Source organism: Scheffersomyces stipitis, chromosome 4, assembly GCF_000209165.1.
Source record: "Scheffersomyces stipitis CBS 6054 chromosome 4, complete sequence".
Classification (NCBI taxonomy): Eukaryota; Fungi; Ascomycota; class Pichiomycetes; order Serinales; family Debaryomycetaceae; genus Scheffersomyces; species Scheffersomyces stipitis.
In genome coordinates this window covers 774,493-796,149 of record NC_009044.1, presented here as the reverse complement: position 1 = coordinate 796,149, position 21,657 = coordinate 774,493, and the positions used below count along the sequence as shown (strand labels likewise).

Genomic DNA, 21,657 nt, shown 5'->3' with positions numbered 1-21,657 from the left:
TAGAGGGAGACGCTTCAAACTTTCTTACTACGAACCAGATGGACTACATTGTTCTGAATAACTTTGAATAGGTAGCATTAGTAATTACGTATATGTCGTTAAAGGAATAAGTCCAACTCTTCTATGTGATATTCAACAGTATCATCATCAGACAAATTCTCAATTTGTGGATAGTATGGCACAAGAGAATCACTGTTTTGCATGTAGGCATAATTGTAGAGCTTCCAATATGGTGATCTCACCTTCCTAGCTGGGTGGAATAAACCAGCCCATAAGTAATTGACAAAGATTCCAGTTCCAAGAACAACCCTCAAAGCATCAATACTTTCCAAGATACGAGAAATCACGTGTGGAGACGTTTCAAACACATTGGGCAATATCAAATTCAAATAGTGGATAAACACTTCATGATAGTCAATATTAGCCAATCCTACAGAGTTTAGAGCCACGTGCTTTATCACAGTTGCTGCTGTTTGACGATGTACTTGGTCTCTATCGGTAAGGGCGTCCTCCAACAAAGGAGTGATTGCAAATAGATAATCTTTCGTTGTTTTTCCATCGAGATATTCAAACAAGAAACTAAGAGCCTTCAAGACACCATTCTGGACATTTTTATCGGGAATTCTGTACTCGTTCATAATTGCAGGAAGTACTGTAAATGGTGCACAAGTCTTTGCAACAATTCCCATTGCAACAGCAGTACAAACTCTCAATTGACGTTCTTGAACTCGCAAGTTATTCAATAACATCACAATGACATCCTGAGGTCCAATGGTTTTAGCGATGTATCCAAAACTATCATTGGCCGCGACCCTGATCCTTTTCTTGGGAGACTTGAGCATTTCCAACAATTCAAAACATATACGCATCCATTCCTTTGCATTGATAGTTTCCGCATTCTTCTGTGCTATCAAACCAACCAACTTGATACATGCTTCCTGGACCTTTTCCTGTCTATTCTTCAAGATAGGTGTCAAGGTTGGCAAGATTTGGTTTATCGAAGGGTTAGACATCACATATAAACTCGATTTGTCAAGAGCATCAATACAAGCATATAAGGCATTAATAATAGAACCCAACACATCAGGATATACTTCTCCTAATGATTCGTACAATATCAAAATAAGCTTGTACAATACGTTCTCGTCACCTTCTGAACATTGTTTTATAACAGGAGCAATTATGGCTATCAAGTCAGATGATTGAAGTCTTATTTCAGGGGATTTGTTTTTTAATCGGTACAAGATGGTACTGATGATGGAATTCAAATGAGGTTTTAGTCTAACATTAAGAGCAGTGGCAACAGCACCAAAACCTTGCAAATAGATTTTGTGTTGTACGGTTTGTTCTTGGAATGCAAATAAAACACCATCCACTAATTTGACCTCGAGTTGAGAGTCTAGGGCTATAAGTTCTTCAGGAGAAGAGGTTATCATCTTATTGATCGCAGCAATGGCGACCCTTCTAAGTTGTTCATTCTCATCCTTGGTGAAAATGACAATGGCTTCGAAGACTTCCAAAAAGTCGAATTTTTTGCCCAACTCAGCGGTGACATCAACTACTAGCCTTGTTATCTGCTGTGAATCAGACGCAGTTCTTCTATTCCAGAAAGATTTCATGAAGGGGTTGATCAATTCCAGTCTATATTTGGTGATAAGATGTCTGGATAATGGCAAGTCTAACATGATACGTAATATCGACTTTCTCATGTCATCGTCCGGTGAGTTGAACTCACGCGTCATAATGTTGGTAATCTCTTTCGTATAGTAATTAGAGTACTCTTCGTAATTTTTATCGTGCTGCATCAATGGAATAATTGCTCCAATACACTTCAAGAAACTGGCAAGACCTTTACCTCTATGATGTTTCAAACCTAACCAAGCTGGCTCTAGAACTGTTTCGAACGATTCAATTCCATAAGGCTTTACGTTATCCGCTAGTTGCGCCAAAGTGAGTGCTGTGATAGTTCTCACCTGGAGAACCTCGTCTGACAAGCTAGGTTTGAGAATATCTACCAACTGAGTCAAGAAAGGCAAAATGGACGTTCCATTGCCTCCTCCCAATAATATACAGAGTTGTTGAACTATTTTGATACCGGTGTGCCTAGCCATCCAATTTTTTTTGGACTTGAGAACAGCCTTTAAAAATGGGAAAAATGTCTGCAACCCGAGTGTATTTGCTACTATCGCAAATACTCTAGATGTGATGTTTCTCACGTATTCATCAGCATGATCGATATCGGGCCTTAATGTCGAAATCATGTTGGCTAAACCTGCCGCTCTTGTCAATGCCGAAATAATCTCTCTGGCTTCTAATCTCAAAGTGAAATCTTCTTCTATAAGCATCGGAGAGATCACCGATAGAATCTTTTGAGTATATGGACGTACGAGATCATCTAATTGAAACAAGATCCTACCTACAAGTTTGACGAGCACATGTCTTTCCTGGTCACCCAAGTTGGGCTCAAGTAAAATAGGAAGAATTTGTGAGAAGATCACCTTGGGACCGAATTTTCTGGCATTATCGGTAAGTCTACGCAAAGATCTTTTTCTTGTGATCTGTGAGCCATTCTTGATTTTCAACAAGAGTTTCATGGAATTGATCTCGTTTTTTTCCTCAGAAGAGAGTCCCTCAGTGTCTTTTATGGTGGTCAACTTACCAAAATGCTTCATGTCTTCCTGTTTGAAGAACTCAAGTCCTGTTACTCCTTGTATATCTGTGGGAATCTGGCTCTCCATGGCTCTGGCTGCTACAAGATCTTGACTTACTTCAGGAGGTACATAGTAGTCTAAATCTGGGGCAATATCTACATCTGGCTTGTAACCATCTGGTGGTGTAACCTTTTTGAACCCATCAGGAAGAATCTTGTCAAGAATTTCATCTGTTAGAGGAATTCCATTTACTACGGGGAGCTTTTGATTTGATTCAAGAATTTTCTGCAAGAACTTCGAAGCTTCAGCATCTGCTTCAGAAACCAAACTCAATTGGTTAGAGTCAACGTTATTCGTTCTTTCGTATTCTTCAGGAGTCACATCCCACCGTCTTTTACGCTTTCTCCGAAGAATCTGCTCTGGTTCTTGGAGACTATTATCTTGTTTCTTCTTCTCTATCAATTTTTTGACTCGGACTTCTTCTCGTTCAAACTCTCGCTGTTCCATAATCTCCTTATATGACATCGTCTTATCGAAGTCCAACGATGCATTCCCATGAAGCGATTTCCGGGTATAGTCATTTTTCACTATCAGCTCCTGGAGCTTGGCTGAGGTAATAGAATCTTCATGTTTGTGCTCTTTCCGAAGTTCCTCCGATAGCACACTAGAAATCGTGTACGAGCCTACCAAATCTCGTTTCTTTGCAAGACCTGGAGCCATCTTGCTAACTGGTAGAACTGTCTTTGAAATATCTAGAGCTAGTGAAGACTGAAACTTTTATAGATCCAGTGCCATCTTCAGGTATGTTCGTGGTGTGCACACAGTTCCATCTATAAATCTTTCCCTAGATTTGTAGAGAGACAAGAGAGTGTCGATGTCACACTACAAATATTTGACTTCTTATAAGACTATATCTGGTGTTTAGGATCTTGAATAGATAACCAACAAATGTTAGAGCTTATTAGCTAGAATTTTATGGTTTTGAATGGTGTACTCTCTTGCCGTGTCTCGCTATTCATTCTCACTATTTCTCGTTCTCTCGCTAAAAGTCGCACTAGCTCTAACAGATATTTCCAAGGGCATCATACTTCAGCTCTTCTCAGCAGCTCTTCTCATCAGCTCTTCTCATCAGATCTAGAGTCTCATGCCCATAAACCATTAATTGACAAACCACAATGTCGCTGAACGCAAGTGTTCTCTTGAACAGGCTATTGGCTCTTAAGGAGCCTACACCGTTTCTCCTTGTTCTCGACTCGCTTCTTCAATCTGCCCATTACTTGCTCTCTGAGTTTGCCCATCACAATAATTCCAAAATCATCTTTCTATCCTACGAAACAACAAATATTCCACTGTATGCTTCTGAATGGTTGGATTGCTCAACAGTGTCAACAGCAGAAATCTCTGACTTTGTCAAGAAAAACTCTCCTCCAACTACGGGTGTTTCTGGTGTCAATTTGGCAAAGACGTTGGTGATAATAGATTCCCTCAACTATGTCACCAACACTGAAATCACACAATTTCTCACGAGCATCATACAACCCTCAGTCACTATATTGGGTGTATATCACACGAATGTGCCGCAAGAACAGAGCAAAATATTGAATTATCCTTCTTCTCTAACTCTACTTTCATACATTGCTTCTTCTATATTTGAAGTAGAGTACTTTCCACACCACAAGATAGACTTGGAAACTCTCGAAAACAAGATTTCCCGCTTGGAAATCCCTGTAAACTTAGGCTTAAACGGCTCAACCTTCAAATTAACGTTGTCGAATAGAAGAAAATCAGGAAGAACGCTCATATACCAGTATGAAATCAACTCCACAACTCATACATACGAAATTCACAAATCTGTAAAAGATGACGCTAACCCAGAAGATGAAGAGTTGCTCAAAGATTTGACGACATTCAATTTGTCCACAAGCAACAAGCAGAAATTGGCTAGAGAGCAGGTGGAGTTGCCATACATGCAAGCGCAGGAGTCGTTGGGTTCTTCTGGAGGTGCCATTGTCTACGAATTTGAGAAGGATGACGATTATGACGAAGAAGACCCCTACGAAGATCCATTCTAGAACTATGTTCTAGAGATCTTAAATATTGCATTCTCTAGAATAGATAGCTTATTTATCTAAAGACAAATAAAGACAATTTAAAGAAAAAGTGAATATTTACTCGTGGCTATAATAATAGCACTATTTGGAGGACTAAAATTTCAATAAATAGTATTCATATATGATAATAAATAATAAATAAGTAGAATTAATCAAAGCATGTGTATCATTATCGTGGTCTCGTGGTCTATAAATATGAGTAGTTTACATCTTGGGTGGAGGGTTTTTCGCTCTCCTTAGGCTCTTGACTAAATCCCAATCCTCCAGTCTCTTGGCCTCCTCTATCCTATTCTGTATGTTCAGCTCCCAGGTGATCCAGGAGTTGTAAGATTTAAAGATCTTCGGACCAAACTCATCTTGTTTGTATGGAGTTGAAGACACATCCTGCGAAGTACAGAACCAGGTGCCGTTTCTGTCCCATACTCCTTTTCCTCTAAACGAAGCACATAAATTGAGTTCTTCTAAGGTTGGAACCGGTCTTGCAGTCATGTGATACTCCATATCCAACTCCCTTTTACGAGACAACCTCTTTTGTGCCTGTTCTTTCTGAAGATCTTGAAAATAAAGAATCGGCACAAATATCTTGAGAATTGATCTGGGGATCCACCGTGAAAGAATATCAGCATCTAAGCTTGTGTGGTGGTACTCACTATCTAAATTAGTCGATTTACGAGGGAACTGGTTATGGAAGTATGTTGACTTTTCAGGAACCATTCCGTTTAATCTGCCATAGTTGTAGCGAAAGGTCAGTGAATCCTTAGAGAGAAAGTCATCCAATGCATTCCCTACATTTTTAGACAACAGCTCTAGCGTCGACTCGATGATAACATGGCCATTATCTGGATGCTGGTCGTGGAGCGTTTTGACAAGATAATTCTCATCTTGCGTGATTTGGTCGTCGAACATTGTGGTGACTGAAATTGCAAGATTTTATGAATTATGAATTATGAATTATGAATTATGAATTGTGAATTGTTGAGCTGATAAGAGTGGAAAATTATGCGAGTGAAGTAAATAAAAAGTAAGTTATGCAATGAAAGCGCAAGTAATGAAAATGGAAATGACAGTTAACTTAAACAAATAAAGACAACAAAGACAGCTATAGTATTGATGGCATTATCAGCTTTACAGAATGAGAATTTGGTTTGGTGGATTTATTCAGATTCTTATAGTATTATCAAATTCGCTCAACACCGAGCTTCGGCACCGTAGAACGCCATAGTAAAAGTATAAAATTTCTTTTGTTTTGGGCAGGTAACGCCGACTGGCTGCGAAAAAAGTCCGGGGACCGAGTGGGGCAAAATTTGTCGGGCTTTCAAATCGAACCATACACAAACGAGCATTTTGTATGGATGGTGTGGGGTAGATGCAAAAAATGTGGTGTATCGAGAAAGCCATGGGGGAAATATAGTTGGGTGGTATGGCCACAGACAATGAAACTGTCTTATAGGGGGTACTTGTAACATAAGGATCTTGTAGTCCGTATGTAGACACTTTCTTGTGTATTTCAAAAAAAGCACATGTGATTAAACAAATGTATGGTAGAAAGTTCACAAATTCACTATCTTTCTATACTTCAAGCTAAACATTACGAGCAACTTTATTGTTATGGAGTTTTTATATTAAGGAGATTAAAGATTATATAATTTTATCCTATTCGGTCTTCTTTTTACCCTTGACAGTTTGAACTGCCAGTTTTATTCTTGCTAATAACCGGTTGATCTTGGAGTTCTTGGTGATGGTCTCCAACTCTTCTTCGGTAATAACCTTCTTGATCAACAAATTGAAGATAGTTCCAAATGCCAATGACATCACGGTGCATGTCAAAATAATGACATTGTATGGCATAGAGAAATCGGGCGTTGGAAGAGTCAAAAGCAAACTGGAAGTACGCACTTCGTAGACAGCATCTCCTCGGTTATCGACTACAGTGATGACAGCAGGCTCAATGGCAAAACCATGGTTGGCATCTGGAGGATACTCGTGGTAGAGCAACAACGACTTGTCGAATTTGTAGGTGAACGACAATGTCTGCTGAGGTGGAATTGAGATCGATAATTCAAGATGTGATGGTCTCTTGCGATCTACAGCCGGTTTGTAGTATCTCTTACTGATGTAGGCATCAACATCGGCGTCGTAAGTAACTTCTCCGTTGACATTGTTCTTGACTTGTAGCTTCAACGTGTTGAGGTACAATCTCATGAACCATGGCAACGATTCGAAGTACAAGAAATCCACTGCGTCTGTAGCGGAGGGGTTCGTGAACGAGATACGGAAACCTCCAGTATCTTGTGAATAGCCAGTTAATGAGCGAGCCACATAGATAGGAGGGGTCTCAATAGGAACCACTACTTCGCTATTCTTTGTGCTAAATCTGATATCGTAGTCACCCTCATCTCTGATAGATTCCGAGATTTTGTACTTATTTTCGACAGATATTTTGTACGATTCCGTAATATCTTTTCTACTCTTCGCCAAATTGACTTCCCATTGCGAAGGGTCTACTTCAATCGTGATAGAAGTGCCTAAGGGATCGTCGCTAAACGCTGGACCATGGATTTGTTTACCGTAGATTGTTTGCAAGCTCCAATCCAACTCCGTTGGGTCGTTAAGTGGGAAACATGTCCAAGGGCTGTATGTGTCTTTGGAAGTGTCGCACCGCAACTTTTCACCAGGAGTTGGCTTTGGAAGTCCGCCTTGTTCGTCTTTACGTTTGCATCTATTAATATCTACAACTTGGTTCACAGTTTGGTCCATATGCAACAGGCAGCTGTTTTCATCGCAAACAGTGGTGATATCGATCGACATTCCGTGCCATAACGAATCAAATACTTTGTGCCCATCTAAAAGTGTAGACAAACCAGATTTACCTCTAGTAGGCAACAACTTCAAGAATGGGGTCAAGTTCTCAGTACAGATAGGCTCACTTGGCAAGGCAGCACGAATAAAGAAGAGTTTGTTTTCCTGCTGTGATGAAAATATGCTTTTGCCCTGAGAACCGGCTGCGTATTTGGGTAATGTTGTAATGGAGTCGTCGATGAAATTCAATGAAGCACAGAAAAAGCCTGAAAGTGCTTTCGTCAAACGGAACCAATTGGCTTTGGCTGTAGCGAGATCTGGCGCCTCAATAAGCACCGAGACTTCCACACCCGTTCCCCCACTTCTAAAGCCGTTGGAAGGAAGTTTGCCCCATGATTTCTCATCCCACCAGCCCTGGGTGAAACGTAAGTGCAATTCGCGCGAGTTTGTCGATTCAAGAATCGGTCCAAGGGCTCGTGGGAAATAGGTATAATGATGGTCGAGTGTGAGGCCACGCGACTCTGTGTTAGAGTGGTTGTGGTATTCCAATTGGAACTGCTGCGAGTCGATGTGGAATTGAAACTGTCCTAGCAACTTGTTTCTGGGTAAAGGTCTCAAGTTGAGCGACTCATTGTAGTACTTTCCCGCAGAGGCTAGACACACCCATAGTAGTATGGCGAGGTGGTGTAAGAGCATCTCGTATAGGATACTTATATAGTACTATTACAGAACTTGGATTTGGAGGTAGGGACAATGAGATCAACAGCTAAAACAAAGTGAACAGTTTGTAACGAAATTAAGATCGAACACCTGTATGGTTCTGTACTCTGAATTTAGTGAGCATTCAATCAAAGAGGGAGAAGAGAAAAGTGTCATTAGTGAGAATTTACTGTGAATTTACTGAGAGTTTAGTGACAAATTAAAATTAGTGAGAATTTGAAAAATAAATTAGCGAGAAATGAAATGGAAATTAGTGAGAAAGTTTTCTCCAAAGAAGAAATTTGGGACTGTACAGCGACAAACCCCCCCAATTCAATACCACGGTAGTGCAAGTGCCATCGAAAGAACGCGACATCTTTTGTTTATGTTTACGATTCTTATACACCGAACCATACACTCTCCATAAATTATTCACTACTTTTAGAGATCTAATTACATTTAAACAGACAATTTCACCATTAGCTACCCTAAAATATTCAATTTCAACACAAATCCATCTTTCTGAATCTCCATGCTGAGCCAATCTGACGTGTCTGTCTTGGAGCAGCACAAGGAAAACATCCAGCCGTTGCTGCGAGGAAGACCTGCTTCCAAACTAGCAGCTTCCTTCAAACGTTCCAACCTGTCGCTTCTACTGTTCAAAGAACAACTCAAACGCGAGCGAACCAACCTAGAAGTGAACATCAGCCAGGCCGACGAACTCGACGATCCCCTCCAGCCTTTTGTAGAATATATTGCATGGACTCACAATAACTTCCCCCAGGGATCGAACTCTGAAAGTGGGCTCTTGACCCTATTGGAAAAATGTACCTCCATGTTTCGCGATTTCGACCAGTACAAGAACGATGCTCGTTATCTCAACATCTGGCTCGAGTACACAAGCTACTCCGACTCTCCTCGAGACATCTTTGTTTATCTTGCCAAAAAAGGTATTGGAAACCAACTTGCACTTTACTATGAAGAATTTGCCAACTATCTAGAGGCCAATGGAAAGATAGCAGACGCTACAGAAATCTACGAGATGGGCATCAATTCTGCGGCCAGACCCTTGGCTCGACTTCAGCGATCGTTTGATAACTTAAAGAAGCGTTGCAATATCCCTCAACCCCATTCCTACGTTTCACCGTTGAGGGATGTACTAGCATTGAAGCATGGCCCATCTTCAGCTGGACCACTAGGAACAGAAACTTCTAACCCACGTAAAAAGCAGAAACTTGAAGTGTTCAGAGAAGTGCCGAACCAGCAGCCTTCTGTATTGGAGTCTATCTTTAAGGACGACAACGATGTACAAGAGTTGGGAACTATACGATCCCGAATAAAGGAAAATGTACTTCAATCCAAGCCATGGGCAGGAGAAGTTATGAGACAAAAGTTAATAAGCGAAAGCTCTGAGTCAGCTAATCGAATACAAGTATACAGAGATGTACATGATACAAACACAGCATCCGAGCCTCTAGCTCAATCTTTACAGGTTGCTGAAGAAGACGAAAGAGGATTGGTATATACGCTTATCAAAAACCCAGGAAAAAGACCAGAAAAGGTAATGTTCAATATGGAATTATTGACATACGAAGATGAGGAAATGTCGGTTACGGAAATGCTTGCGAGAAGTAGACGATATATCAGCCGTAGAACAGAAGTAGCACAAACTCACGAAGATACGACGTCGTCTCACCAATCTACACCTTCCAAGATCAACAAGCCTTTGGAAGATAATCAGACATTCAGTATTCCATTGAACGACGTCTCGTTACCCCTAAATAGCAGATCACGGTCTCCAACTATCACCATGTTTTCCCGAATGGCAAATCACGAAGTAATGGGTATGTTCAACGATGCTGCCCAGATGTTGAATTCAGACGATGAACTCGAAAACCCCGAGGGAGAAAACACAACTACAACTAACTATGAAGGATTTGTAACAGAAACAATCCAGATGAATCAGCTTGTAGAACCGATGAATATGAAAAAGATAGAAGCAGTAGCTACCCCACCAACAGACAGAGAAGATAACGATATCCAGAGCTCTCCATTTATCGAGAAGCCATCTTTAGGAATCATAAACGCTGAACCCATAAACCCAGTAGATTCAGCAATAAGGACTAAGCTACTTCAAGAGTTATCAATTCCCTTATCAGTTTATCCCGGATATCATGAAGACCCAGATAAGACAATCCAAAGACTCGCTAGTTTCCGTGACATTACCAATGATAATACAAAGACCATATCAAGAGGCTCACTGAGCTCAATAATCGACTACTTGGGGGAAGAAATTTACTGCTTGAGGCATGAACTTGGTCAAGGTGGATTCGGATTCGTTTACTTGATCGAATCTGGAACCTCGGGCTCTTTTAAAGCTTTGAAAATAGAATCCCCTTCCTCAAAGTGGGAATATTATATACTCAATCAAATTCACCGAAGATTGCTTGGGAGGGATCGGGAAACGAACGCGTTGATTATTCACCCAGAGGCATTCTTCTATTTCAAAGACGAAAGCTACTTGATTATGGACTATTGCACACAAGGAACTATTCTTGACATTGTGAACCTTTTCAAGAATACAGAGAACTCGACCATAGATGAGGTGCTATGCATATTCCTAACCGTAGAGCTATTGAAATCAATTGAAATGTTGCACAGCATTGGTATATTACATGGTGATCTTAAGGCCGATAATTGTATGATTAGATTCCAACCAGTAGATCACAACGAATGGTCTGAGGCATATAGTAGATACGGCCACAACGGCTGGTCTAACAAGAGTATTACGTTGATTGATTTTGGCAGGGCCATTGACTTGACCTTATTTGATGAAGAAGTACAATTCAAATGTGACTGGGAAACAGACCAGCAAGATTGTCCGCAAATGAATGAAAACAAGCCCTGGAGTTTTGAAGCTGACTACTATGGACTTGCGACAATTATTCACGTTATGTTGTTTGGATCGTATATCAAGATCTGCAAGCATAATGAGAAACAAATAAGACTAGAGGGTCAATTGAGAAGGTACTGGCAGAAGGAATTGTGGACACCATTGTTCGATTTGTTACTTAATCCTTATGAGTCCGAGGTTACCGAGAAGAGACCCTTGTTGAAAGAGTTGAGGTCCCAGAGGGGAAAGCTAGAACAGTGGTTAGAAGAAAATGCAAAGAGCAAGAACTTGAAGAACATCATTCTCAGCAGCGAGAACGACCTTAACTTGCTTCACAAGAAACGTACAATCTAATAAATATGTTATATGTTGACCTTAACGTGTTTTATATCTATGTATGTATAAAGAAATAGTAGTAAATACGGACTTTTGAAGAATTGAAAATGACGAGTAACTTTTTAGTAAACTTATTTTGGTGATCGATCTCCAACTTGACCTTCCTCTTCTTTTCTAAGATCGTTCAATCTTGAATCTATAATAGCATCCACATCCTCGTTCTCTGCAGAAGAACCATTGCGTCTGAAACGACTTCCCCAACTGACCCCCTTTGCTACAATCTTGACTCTCTTTCCGCTAGGGAGGATCTCATACCCATCCTCAACACGTCCAGGTTGTTCGAAGTCATTACCGACAATAGCAATTCCTTCACCGCCAGGTGGTAGTTCAGAAGGTAATGGATTTGTTCCTGCCCTCTTTCTATTGTAAGCCGACTGGTGTTCTGAACCATTGTCGAATGCCTCAAGTTCTTGTTGGATAGCTGGCTTTCCCAATACTCCTTTAGCAACGTTTTTTAACTTTGCAAAAAGTGTGGACGGTTGTTTAGAAAAGGTCCATCCCTGATACAATTCTTTATATGAGTGTTGTTCAAAGAACCTTCTCATGTCGATATCTTTTTCAAACAACCTGAAAAGTTCATCATCTGCTGGCTTAAACATGAATTTAAACACTTTGAAAAGTATATCAGCAAATAGAGGAACTGTGATGAGTGCAAGAAGAGTAGCCCACCAACTCTGATCACGGCCCCATGTTAGTAAACCGTAGGCTACAAAGTAAATTGGCGAATCCTTTGTTCTGTACAACATCATAATTAGCCAGTTCCACAAGGCGTATCCACCAACAGAAATAAAGAATGCAGCGAAGGCTAGCCATTGTCTATTCTGCATTTCAATGAACTCACACTTCGCATTGATGATTACAACAAGAGCAGCAAACACCAAAGAACCCAATGGGAAAGTTGTATTGTCACGTAAAGCGGTAAATCCCCATACATAGTAAGCCATGAAAGATATACCGACACTTTGAATGGCAGCCAAGAACATCCATGACACAAAGATCTTCAAATTGAAAGCTTGATACAATCTTCCCTTTGCATACAATTCAGGTACTGCTATCAACGTTGAGGGCCTCAAGTCTTTGTCGAACATACCAATACAGATGACGGGGAGAGAAGTGAACAACGTATTGAACATCGACAACGACCAACTTTCATACATCGAAGAGCCTGAGAATAAAGTGTTTCTCTGATAGACACACTGCGTCAAATAAAACAATAATTCTTTGTAGAAAGTGCACAAGACAAACTTGGATGTTCGTATGTAGTTGTAACGACCATTGACTAATAACAACTTAAGCAAGAACCGGAACTGGGCAATGGCGTAATCGGCAGAACGAGCAGCTTGTAGCCCTTCCTTACCAGTGATACCAATACCGATGTCAGCACTCTGGATCATGGCAATATCGTTTGCACCATCTCCAATTGCCAAAGTCACAGCCCTGTTGTTCAATTTTCGCACAGCACTAACCATATTAGCCTTTTGTGAAGGCGAAGCACGACAGCAGATTGTAGAATCTACCTGGATGCATAGATCAAGGAACAAAGTGAGCAAAGCGGAATCATTTTCAATTTCAGCTAAAGTTCCACCATCAATTACCAAAACACAATGGGCTACTCTTCCTGCTTGTATCTCCTGACTGGCAGAAGTGATACGATCCATAATCGTATCGATTCCTTCATCATGCGAAAGAATAACAACAGTGGAGTAGTCCTTAATGAGTCTACACGAGTAACCAATATTAATAGCAGTTTCACGTTTGTCTCCTGTCAACATCCACATCTTGATTCCTGCCCTTCTTAACTTGTCTATAGTATCACTGACTCCTTCTTGCAATTTATCTTCAATAGCAGTTGCACCAAGAAGCTCAAACTTGTGTTCGATTTTAGCTCCTACTTCCTCTACCTTTCTGGCTCTATCCTTTAAAGCAGTCCTAGCAAGGCTATACTCTTGGGACCATGCCTCATACTCATTTTTATCCAACCACCTGTACGAGTACATCAATGTTCTGAGCCCTTCAGTGGAAAATTCTTCAATATGCTCCAATGTCTTTTCGACAAGGTATTCATCATTGAGAAGTAGCCTGTCGTTGGGGATCTGGCTATTGCTTCCCAGAGTCCCGGACAGGTTAAGTACTGGAGACGGTGGATCTACATTAGTAAACGAGGCCTGATCCATGCTATACTTCTTTGCTTGATGGACATGCAATGACTTTCTTGCCTTTAAGGCAATATCAGCCATCTCATCTTCAGCATTCAGAAGCGTGTTGTCAATAGTGGAAGTAATTCTATCGCCGCCACTCAAACTCAAACGTTGACCAATGGAGCCAATTGATTTTCTCGATTCTAGTTCTGAGGAAAATCTGTTCAGCAAAACTATATCAGCCTGTTGTGTTTTTCTTTCTGTCGTGTTGAGTGAGATTTCTTTTGCTTTCTCTTTTGCCATATCGGCATACTTCAACTTCTCCAAAATGACATTGTCGGCACCTTTACAAATAAGACAAATTCTTCCGTCTGGAAACCTAACTACAGTAGACATTCTTTTTCTACTAGATGAGAACTCTATAACTTCGAGAACTTGATACTCCTCGAATTTGGGTTCTTTCTGAAATCCCTCTGGATAAGTCTTAATTGTCAACACATTGTTCTGCCTATCTAGAACCACAAATCCTAGATCCTTGGATGCTTGAACAAGTGCCAATTCGTCTGGAGAAGCAGCTTGATAAGAGATAGAAGAGTCTTCCACATTTCGCTTTGCTCTTAACTCCTGCTGCTGTACCCCGTCAATGTCATCAAGAGTAAGCACTGACGAGTTTTTCGAAGTATTGTCTTTTCTAGGAAGACAAGTATTGCACAAGGCAATACTCAAAAGAAACATCTTAGCCTTTCTGGAGAAGATAGTATGTGGATGCGATTGTATGTATTTTATCAATTTCAAAGAACTGGACATGTCCTGCGTCTTGTTTGGTTGAGCAGAAGACTTCCAGGTAACATTCGATCTGACCAAGGATAATTCCAAACTTTCTCTAGCAATAGAAGTAGTACTTGTTCTTGGCTGATAATCTGGGCCTACCTTGCGACCAGACTGGCGTGGCAGGTGATGCATGCTGGTTCGTGGCATTGGTACTAAAGGAGCGACTTTGTTAGGGTCTTCCTTTTCGTTCAACATCAAGTCCAAGTCATGTAACCAGCTTGCTCCACAGACACTGAACTTCCTGAAAATCATCTGGTTATCAGTCAAAGTTCCTGTCTTGTCACTGAATATGTAGCTGACTTGACCAAGTTCTTCCAAGATGGTTGCTGTCTTCGCATCTGCGGGTGTGTTGCTCTCTACGTGGTACATGTCTATATCATACTGTAGAAATAGCAATTGCATCACCTTGATGATTTCCATAGTGACATAAAGCGATAATGGAATCAATGTATTATACATGATGATGAAACCCATAAGAGTAGATGCAACACCAGCATCCAGATCAAAGAGATACCATGCCTTGTCTCTATTTCTCTCGTATAGAAGACGTTGCACCATGGTGGAAAACGCCGACAACGAAATCACTACAAACACCATAAATATCACAATGTAGTTGATGTTTCTCTGCAATTTTGGAGCCTTAGTTCTGGGATTCTTAATATTGTTCATTCTGATTTTTGTCTCTTCACCTGTGAAAATGACCAATCCTAAAACCGACTTTGTGTTTCGAAGAACGCTACCTCTATAAACGACATTATCTGGCCCCAAAGCAAACACTTTGTCGTTTACCTCAAACGAACCTTCAAAGTTGTACAAATCGATGTTGGGGTCTTCTACGGTTATCAACATCTTTGTGTTTTTCAACCCAGTCACATTAGAGAACTTCTTACAGATCTCAGCATGTGGACACTTCAGCTTTAAGTTCGTTTCTCCATCTAAATCCATGGTTTCTATAAATGCTTCTTGGTTATCTGTGTCACTCGTAGCTAATAACATGACATCTGCTGGGAAGGCTTCATTTTCAGAGACTTTTATGATGTCTCCTACTTTTATGTGTTTCCACTTCGTGGCGTACTCCTTGAGATTGTACTGTTTCATAAGCTCCAAATTCGTGTAGTTTGTGTTTGTCTCATTTTGTGGCTCTGGATCTGATAATGATGAATTGGAAGAGACGTTATTAGATGGGCTCGCTGCTCGTGATCCATGAGGAGAAAGGATGTTGTTATTACTGACTGAAATTGTTTCTGTCAATATGGTTGTAATTGAGTGGGTATCGAAGTTGCTCAAGTTTTCGTCTTCTTTGATGACTTTTGTCTTTTTGTTGTTTTCTTCTTTGTCGTGGCCATGTCTTTTCCAGTCGTCAAATCCTTCTCTAGCTATCGAAATTGACATGAAGATCATCAACGGGATGATAGTAGTGTACTGACCTGTTGTAGACCATGTGGGGATCATTTGCATGATTGCTACGACCATGAAATAGCAATTGGCGATTTTGGAGAACTGGGCTCTCAACTGTTTAGGTAAAAACGAATAGACAGTATACTTAGAAGAAGTCACTATGTTCTTCTCATACGGCTCGTCACTACGTTCGTCGATGAGACACTTGGTATGTTCGTTGTAGTACTGATCCTGAAAGTAGGAATTGATCTCGTTGAAGTTTGTGGTGATTGGAATCACTCGGCCCCTCTCAGTACTTGGAAGTGTCTTGTTGCCCAAGATGTTGTCCTTGAGCCTTATCAAGTTTTTGACCAATCTGTTTTTCGTACCATAGCGACGTTGAGAGGTTCTTTTACGTTTGGCTAAGAAGGACAGCGAGCTGGCATCAGATCTGTTGGAATCGACTGTTAGATGAGTGGTAGATCTTATGAGAGTTGAGTCGTTCAAATGCCCGTAGGGAACGTGCAAATTTGCATCTTCAGAACGAGAATCAGGGGAAGGTGCATTGATGTTTATCTGAGGAATTGAGGCTGTATCCGGATGTAGTGTGTTCAATTCTATCTGATAACTGGTGTTGTCATTTGTTCCAAGAGATGGGTTATCTGTACGAAGATAGCTGCCATTTGCCAGATTCGCTTGGCCATCAGCATTTTCATTAGAATCTGAAGGTTCAGTTATATCGAATTTTACTCTGAAAGGGTTTCTGGAATGTTCCAGCAGTTGCAGTGGCTGGTTCTGGCCAGAGATCGCTTTAGAAAAGAGCTGGGATCGGAGTGAAAGTCCCCTCTTGCGTCGCGTTTGCAGAGTGCTGGAAGGCTGTTCCTGCGGTGTTTCTGGCGGTAGACTCATCCGTAGTAGTTGTGTAATCTTCTCAGTCACTAATATTCGAATGAAGAGTCTTTGAGAAAAGTTGTGGAGAGATTTCTTATGATTTATCAAAGAAGAATCTGGTCCGAAAGTATCTGGCTGAAAAAAAAACCACGCACAAATGGCCATATTTTATTTTTGGATCGTGAAAGGCTGAGCTAGTGCGGAAAAAAAAGTTAATTGCTACTGTGAAGTACTGAAGTGGGTGGACCTAGTGAGGATTAGCGAGGCTCAGTGGGGAAGTAGTGAGATACTGGGGAACAAATAGCGTGCATTTTAGTGAGAAAAGTATTTCTAGTGAGAAATGGAGGATAGAGGTAAAGACCCAAATGAAGATGATTCAGGATAATTCAAGATAAGGACATATTGAATTATATGGCCCGAGTGACAGACACTTCTCCCGCTACTACTGCTGATAAAATTACTTCATCTATGGGCAACTCAATGTCTTTTGCTCCTTCGTGGCATGATCTACTGAGAACGGACTCATAGCCTGCTTCTCCACACTTCAGAAAATTTGTGTAAGATTACCGAGCATGGCAGTCTTAGCGGTAACCTCGACAACAGCCAGAAAAGTTACACACTTGCATTCATGAAGAACTTGAAAACGAGAGCAAGATGGAAGAAAGAATACGGATGAACTATTCTATTTTCGTTGGTGATGTTTCTAGGTACTAAGTTTCTGGTTCTAATTTGTTCCCACTCTCACAAATCGCCATCTCTCGCTAAATCTCTCGATTTGTTCTACACTGGCTGTGTTTGGTCAGAATTTAAAAATTGAATAGGAAATCTGGACTCCTTTAACGTCTATTTTTTACTCCTTAAATATCGCCCTTAATTGGCACGGAGTATCCGTCTGCCTTGTGTTTGTGTTTCCGTCCTTATCCAAAATGTTGTGCTTGGCCAATTATTTTATTCATATATGCTGCATCCTGCAGTCAAACAGATTTTGCAACTATTTTAATTAAAAGATGCGTACAGCCAATTCTAAAAGTACTGAAAAAGTTGTGCTCAAACCATTTGCAATGACAAAAGAACTTCACTATTCTTTATACATACAGAAACGTTTTTACAATAGTTTGTATGCTTATGAAAATGGTTGTGATCAGTAAACTCTTGGCCTGACTTGTATATCTGAAATGAGTGTTGAATAGGAAGCAAACTTAATAATCAAGTTGGGTTAGTTCCAGTGAGATTTTTAATCTGCCTAAATGGATTCTAGGGAGACATTTTATATGGCCTCTAAGAGCGCTGAATTGTATTATAGATTCAGACATCTTTTTGTTTTCTGTGTATATGTCATGCAATTCTTTTTTTCTATATGCAAATTGTGCTTTAAGTGAAGATTTTAGTATACCAACGCAAAATTCTGCTATTCAACGGTAGCTTAACCAGACAATATAGAAAAAGATACAGAAAGCTTTATTAGGTTATGCTTGATAAGCGAAACTTTGAGGAAGGCGAAATCCAAGCAGTTCCACTGAAGAAGAGAAATCAACTGAGCGGTGTTGATTTTGCTGTACCAACTGGAAAGTCCATCGAAAGAACCACAACTAAGCATTAGGAGTGTTAAGCCCGGTTACATACTGTGGTTGTGGTACCTCGACAATTTTGAATTGACGCTCTAAGTTAACAACAATGTACTTTAAGGTGACGCTACAAATACTCAACATAAACTGGTTATAAATTTTTCGTAAGCAAAAGTTATGGTGTAACTATACCATCATACAAGAAGCAAATAAAGAAGAAAGTCTAATAGTAAAAAAACTTCCCACGAGAGAAAACTCAATTTAGTTAAATCAGACCACACTTTTTTGAATGTGACTCAAGAACTTTTTATGGTTGGATAAGAAGCAAATCATAGGAAGGTGTTAATGAAAGAAAGTATGAGCGAGATAAATAACTCGCAAGGCTTAAAGAACGTAGCATTCCTGTAAGTTACATCAAAAGCAACAGTGCAACCCACATGGTTCTCGTTCTTAATAGAGACATCTCATATATACTCACTCCGCCAGGTAGTCTATCTATGAGATCGGCATGGTTCGCAACCATGTAATACACTCACAATTATACCACCGTAGACCATATGTCTCTCTCGTTGTCTTGAATATTGGGGCTCCGAAAAATATTGTCCCATCGTACAAAAGCCACCAGCTTAGCTGGTAAATTGAACTGTCATATTGAAGCCACGCAAAATATTATTTGGGCTCCGAAGTTCAGTGCATTCCCAAGACCTGCATGGCATTGGGAAATTGGCTCCTCTGTACTTCTTATAATATGGCGAATACTAGATAGTATGTAGCTTTCTGGAAATTGTTGTGTTCTCTGGGCATGTCTAATAACAGGAAAAATGAAGATAGACTCAAGATTATTAAAGCAAATTATCTCTAGAGCACTCTGAAATCCAGCAATTTAACGGATAATTTTAACAACTTTTTGTCTATATTCTGGAAAATTGAGCATGCCATTATTGCAGTTAATGAGTACCAACTTTCTTGATATGGTAGATATTTTAGTCTGTAATAAAAGAATCAACAACAGAGGGAAATACTAATGGGAAGAGATTAAAGTAGATTTAGATTGCATACTTTGAAAATAAATTGGTTTCTACCAACAAAATATCTCGTACTTTTCTTAGCTTACATATATACTCAATCTTGTACCAGATTATGTTTTCAACTTGCCAAAAAATTCCTTTTCAAAACCATTCACTGGATCTTATGTCCAAGGTAGTCTACTATTTTCAACTGAGTTCTTTCCATTTTGATAGAAAATCCCAATTGCTAAAAATAAATGAGTCAATACTGTTCCTACAGCTTTTGATATATACTGATGTCTTCGAATATTTCTAAATCTACAGGAGGATAGAATTGTGATTTGAAAACTTGTATTAAAACCGAATCATCGGTTTGGACGTTGCAACATCAGTTTCAAAGCCTTGCATCATAATTCACAAGGAGACTTAGTCAGGCGGATACGAACTCTAGATCAGATTCCAGTCAAATCGGCTCATTCTTATTTAGGGAGGAACATTTCTGTGAAATACACTTTGTATTCGAAGACTCGAACCCAACCACGTGAAGGAGGAGAAAGACGAAGCACGTTCTTCATTCGTATCTCAATAGGCTAAATTTGGAATGCTCGTAACACAAGTCCTTCTCATTTCCCCCACATTCGTTTCTACAAGATCCAAGCTCAATTTGCAACCATTTTTTACAAAACATTAAAACAACTTTTATATTGACAGTATAGTCTAATCTCTAAAAAATTCAAATAGGCAACGGAAGAAGTAGAAAATTCATAAGTATTTTTACCACGGGCTTTACTTTGGAAGGTAGTAGACGTAATCACCACAGGTGGATGGAGTCAATGAGTCAATTGGCTGGTATTCACCAGTCAAAACGTTACCCTTCAAGTTATGGTAGTACCAAATTTCATCAATGGCACCTTTCAAGCATCCAATGTAGACTTCCTTACCATCGTGAGCTTGAGCCAATGCAGCCTGGACATCAGCCAACTTGTATTGCTTAGTCAAGGATGGGGTGATACCAAACTGTTGCAAGAATTGGTAGGTGGGCAAGTTGGACCAGAGTTCGACGGTCTTCTTATAGAATGAAATGGTGTTTTCGAATCTGGTGTAAGCACCGGTGAAACACTTTGGCAACAAGGTGTTCATACAGGTACCGTGCTTGTTGTACTCATGTTCCCACAAGTCGATGTTACCAGCGTTTTCGACGTTGGACTTGACATTGTTCAACCAGTAAGTAGACATCTTCTTGTACAAGTCGGCTTCACCGAAAACGTCAACCATGACGTGGGTGATGTTGTCCTTGGCCTGACTGATTTCCAAAGATGGGTTACAGTACTGGTTGAAAGAACCGTCACACAAATCGTTCCACAAACCATGGATAGTGAAGGTGGACTTTGCATCGTCATCGCCGTAGGAAGACAATACTTGTTGCTCGAGAGTAGCAAGGTCTTCTGGACTAGTAGAGTTGAGAAGGTCCAAGTAAGTAGCGTTGTAGTCCCAGAATTGAGTTTGCATCAACACACCCCAGTTTTCGAAACAACAAGATTCACCAGCTGGGATTTCAGTTGTGTTATGACAGGAGAAAACATCAAACTGGCCCTGGAGGAAAGTAGAACAGTCGACAACAGAGTATTCACTAGAAGAAGTAGCAGCAACCAAGGATTCAGAACCAATGGAACATGACAACAGCAATGGGGTTGGGGCAGCTTGAGCAGCACCCAAAATAGCGATAAAAGGAGCTAAAGTCTTGAACAACATTGTTAGTAGTGACAAAGAATGGTTGAACAAGCCAATTGAAATTTTTCACTACGGAACAATTCCAACCGTATTTATAGTCCCCATCACCAGACAATGGACTCCAACATCGAGGACAATTCCAAGCTAAAAATCGTTTAGACTTAGTCGTACTTTTAGCAGCAATAATGAAGGTGAGTGGGAGCAAAACGTTTCTCTTATTAAAATTATTTTTCAGTGCCGTTTAATAGTATGGAGAACCACCGATTAGAATTGCATGGTACCTGAATCAGTTTCGATAGGACCGGCTCGGATTATATTCGGAAGTTAGGAAAAGATAGTCCAAAATGCACGTGCACGAGTACATTCAATAGATCAACGATGTATGAGTTCCGGGAAACTGATGCCGTTCCGAGCCTCGGAGCTCCCCTTTTGGGCGCAAATTTCACTCCCAGGAATGAGAAGTAAATCATTAAACCCACGGGCCTTCCGAAAACACAAAGCTAAACGAAGATCACATTGGGGAAGCCGATTGCCTTATTCCAGTGAGCCGCTTCCCCTATTTAGGATT

General features: G+C 40.3%; 7 protein-coding genes across 7 annotated transcripts; 2 read left to right on the top strand and 5 right to left on the bottom strand. All coding sequences in view use genetic code 12, as the record gives it.

Annotated features, from left to right (window-relative positions):
• Nucleotides 1-59: 59 nt before the first annotated feature.
• Nucleotides 60-3,371, bottom strand: PICST_83464 (U2 snRNP component prp10; the record flags this gene model as incomplete). The annotated part of the gene is made up of 1 exon (XM_001384072.1): nucleotides 60-3,371. One exon carries the CDS (start codon nucleotides 3,369-3,371, stop codon nucleotides 99-101), a length of 3,273 nt encoding a protein of 1,090 aa, XP_001384109.2. The 3' UTR covers nucleotides 60-98.
• Nucleotides 3,372-3,826: 455 nt separating this feature from the next.
• On the top strand, nucleotides 3,827-4,802 carry PICST_83039 (predicted protein; the record flags this gene model as incomplete). Its single annotated transcript, XM_001384413.1, has 2 exons — nucleotides 3,827-4,090; nucleotides 4,115-4,802. 2 exons carry the CDS (start codon nucleotides 3,827-3,829, stop codon nucleotides 4,721-4,723), a joined length of 873 nt encoding a protein of 290 aa, XP_001384450.2.
• Nucleotides 4,803-4,966: 164 nt separating this feature from the next.
• On the bottom strand, nucleotides 4,967-5,668 carry PICST_31430 (predicted protein; the record flags this gene model as incomplete). Its single annotated transcript, XM_001384071.1, has 1 exon — nucleotides 4,967-5,668. One exon carries the CDS (start codon nucleotides 5,666-5,668, stop codon nucleotides 4,967-4,969), a length of 702 nt encoding a protein of 233 aa, XP_001384108.2.
• A 990-nt stretch (nucleotides 5,669-6,658) lies between these two features.
• Nucleotides 6,659-8,197, bottom strand: GPI16 (GPI transamidase component; the record flags this gene model as incomplete). Its single annotated transcript, XM_001384070.1, has 1 exon — nucleotides 6,659-8,197. A coding segment is annotated over one exon (1,539 nt), but the record flags the coding sequence as incomplete, so codon positions are not given.
• A 595-nt stretch (nucleotides 8,198-8,792) lies between these two features.
• Nucleotides 8,793-11,507, top strand: PICST_35896 (predicted protein; the record flags this gene model as incomplete). The annotated part of the gene is made up of 1 exon (XM_001384412.1): nucleotides 8,793-11,507. One exon carries the CDS (start codon nucleotides 8,793-8,795, stop codon nucleotides 11,505-11,507), a length of 2,715 nt encoding a protein of 904 aa, XP_001384449.2.
• A 52-nt stretch (nucleotides 11,508-11,559) lies between these two features.
• On the bottom strand, nucleotides 11,560-16,951 carry DNF3 (aminophospholipid-translocating ATPase; the record flags this gene model as incomplete). Its single annotated transcript, XM_001384069.1, has 1 exon — nucleotides 11,560-16,951. One exon carries the CDS (start codon nucleotides 16,949-16,951, stop codon nucleotides 11,621-11,623), a length of 5,331 nt encoding a protein of 1,776 aa, XP_001384106.2. The 3' UTR covers nucleotides 11,560-11,620.
• A 3,193-nt stretch (nucleotides 16,952-20,144) lies between these two features.
• RBT7 (Ribonuclease T2 precursor (RNase T2)) lies at nucleotides 20,145-21,110 on the bottom strand (the record flags this gene model as incomplete). The annotated part of the gene is made up of 1 exon (XM_001384068.1): nucleotides 20,145-21,110. One exon carries the CDS (start codon nucleotides 21,108-21,110, stop codon nucleotides 20,145-20,147), a length of 966 nt encoding a protein of 321 aa, XP_001384105.2.
• Between the last annotated feature and the right edge of the window lie 547 nt (nucleotides 21,111-21,657).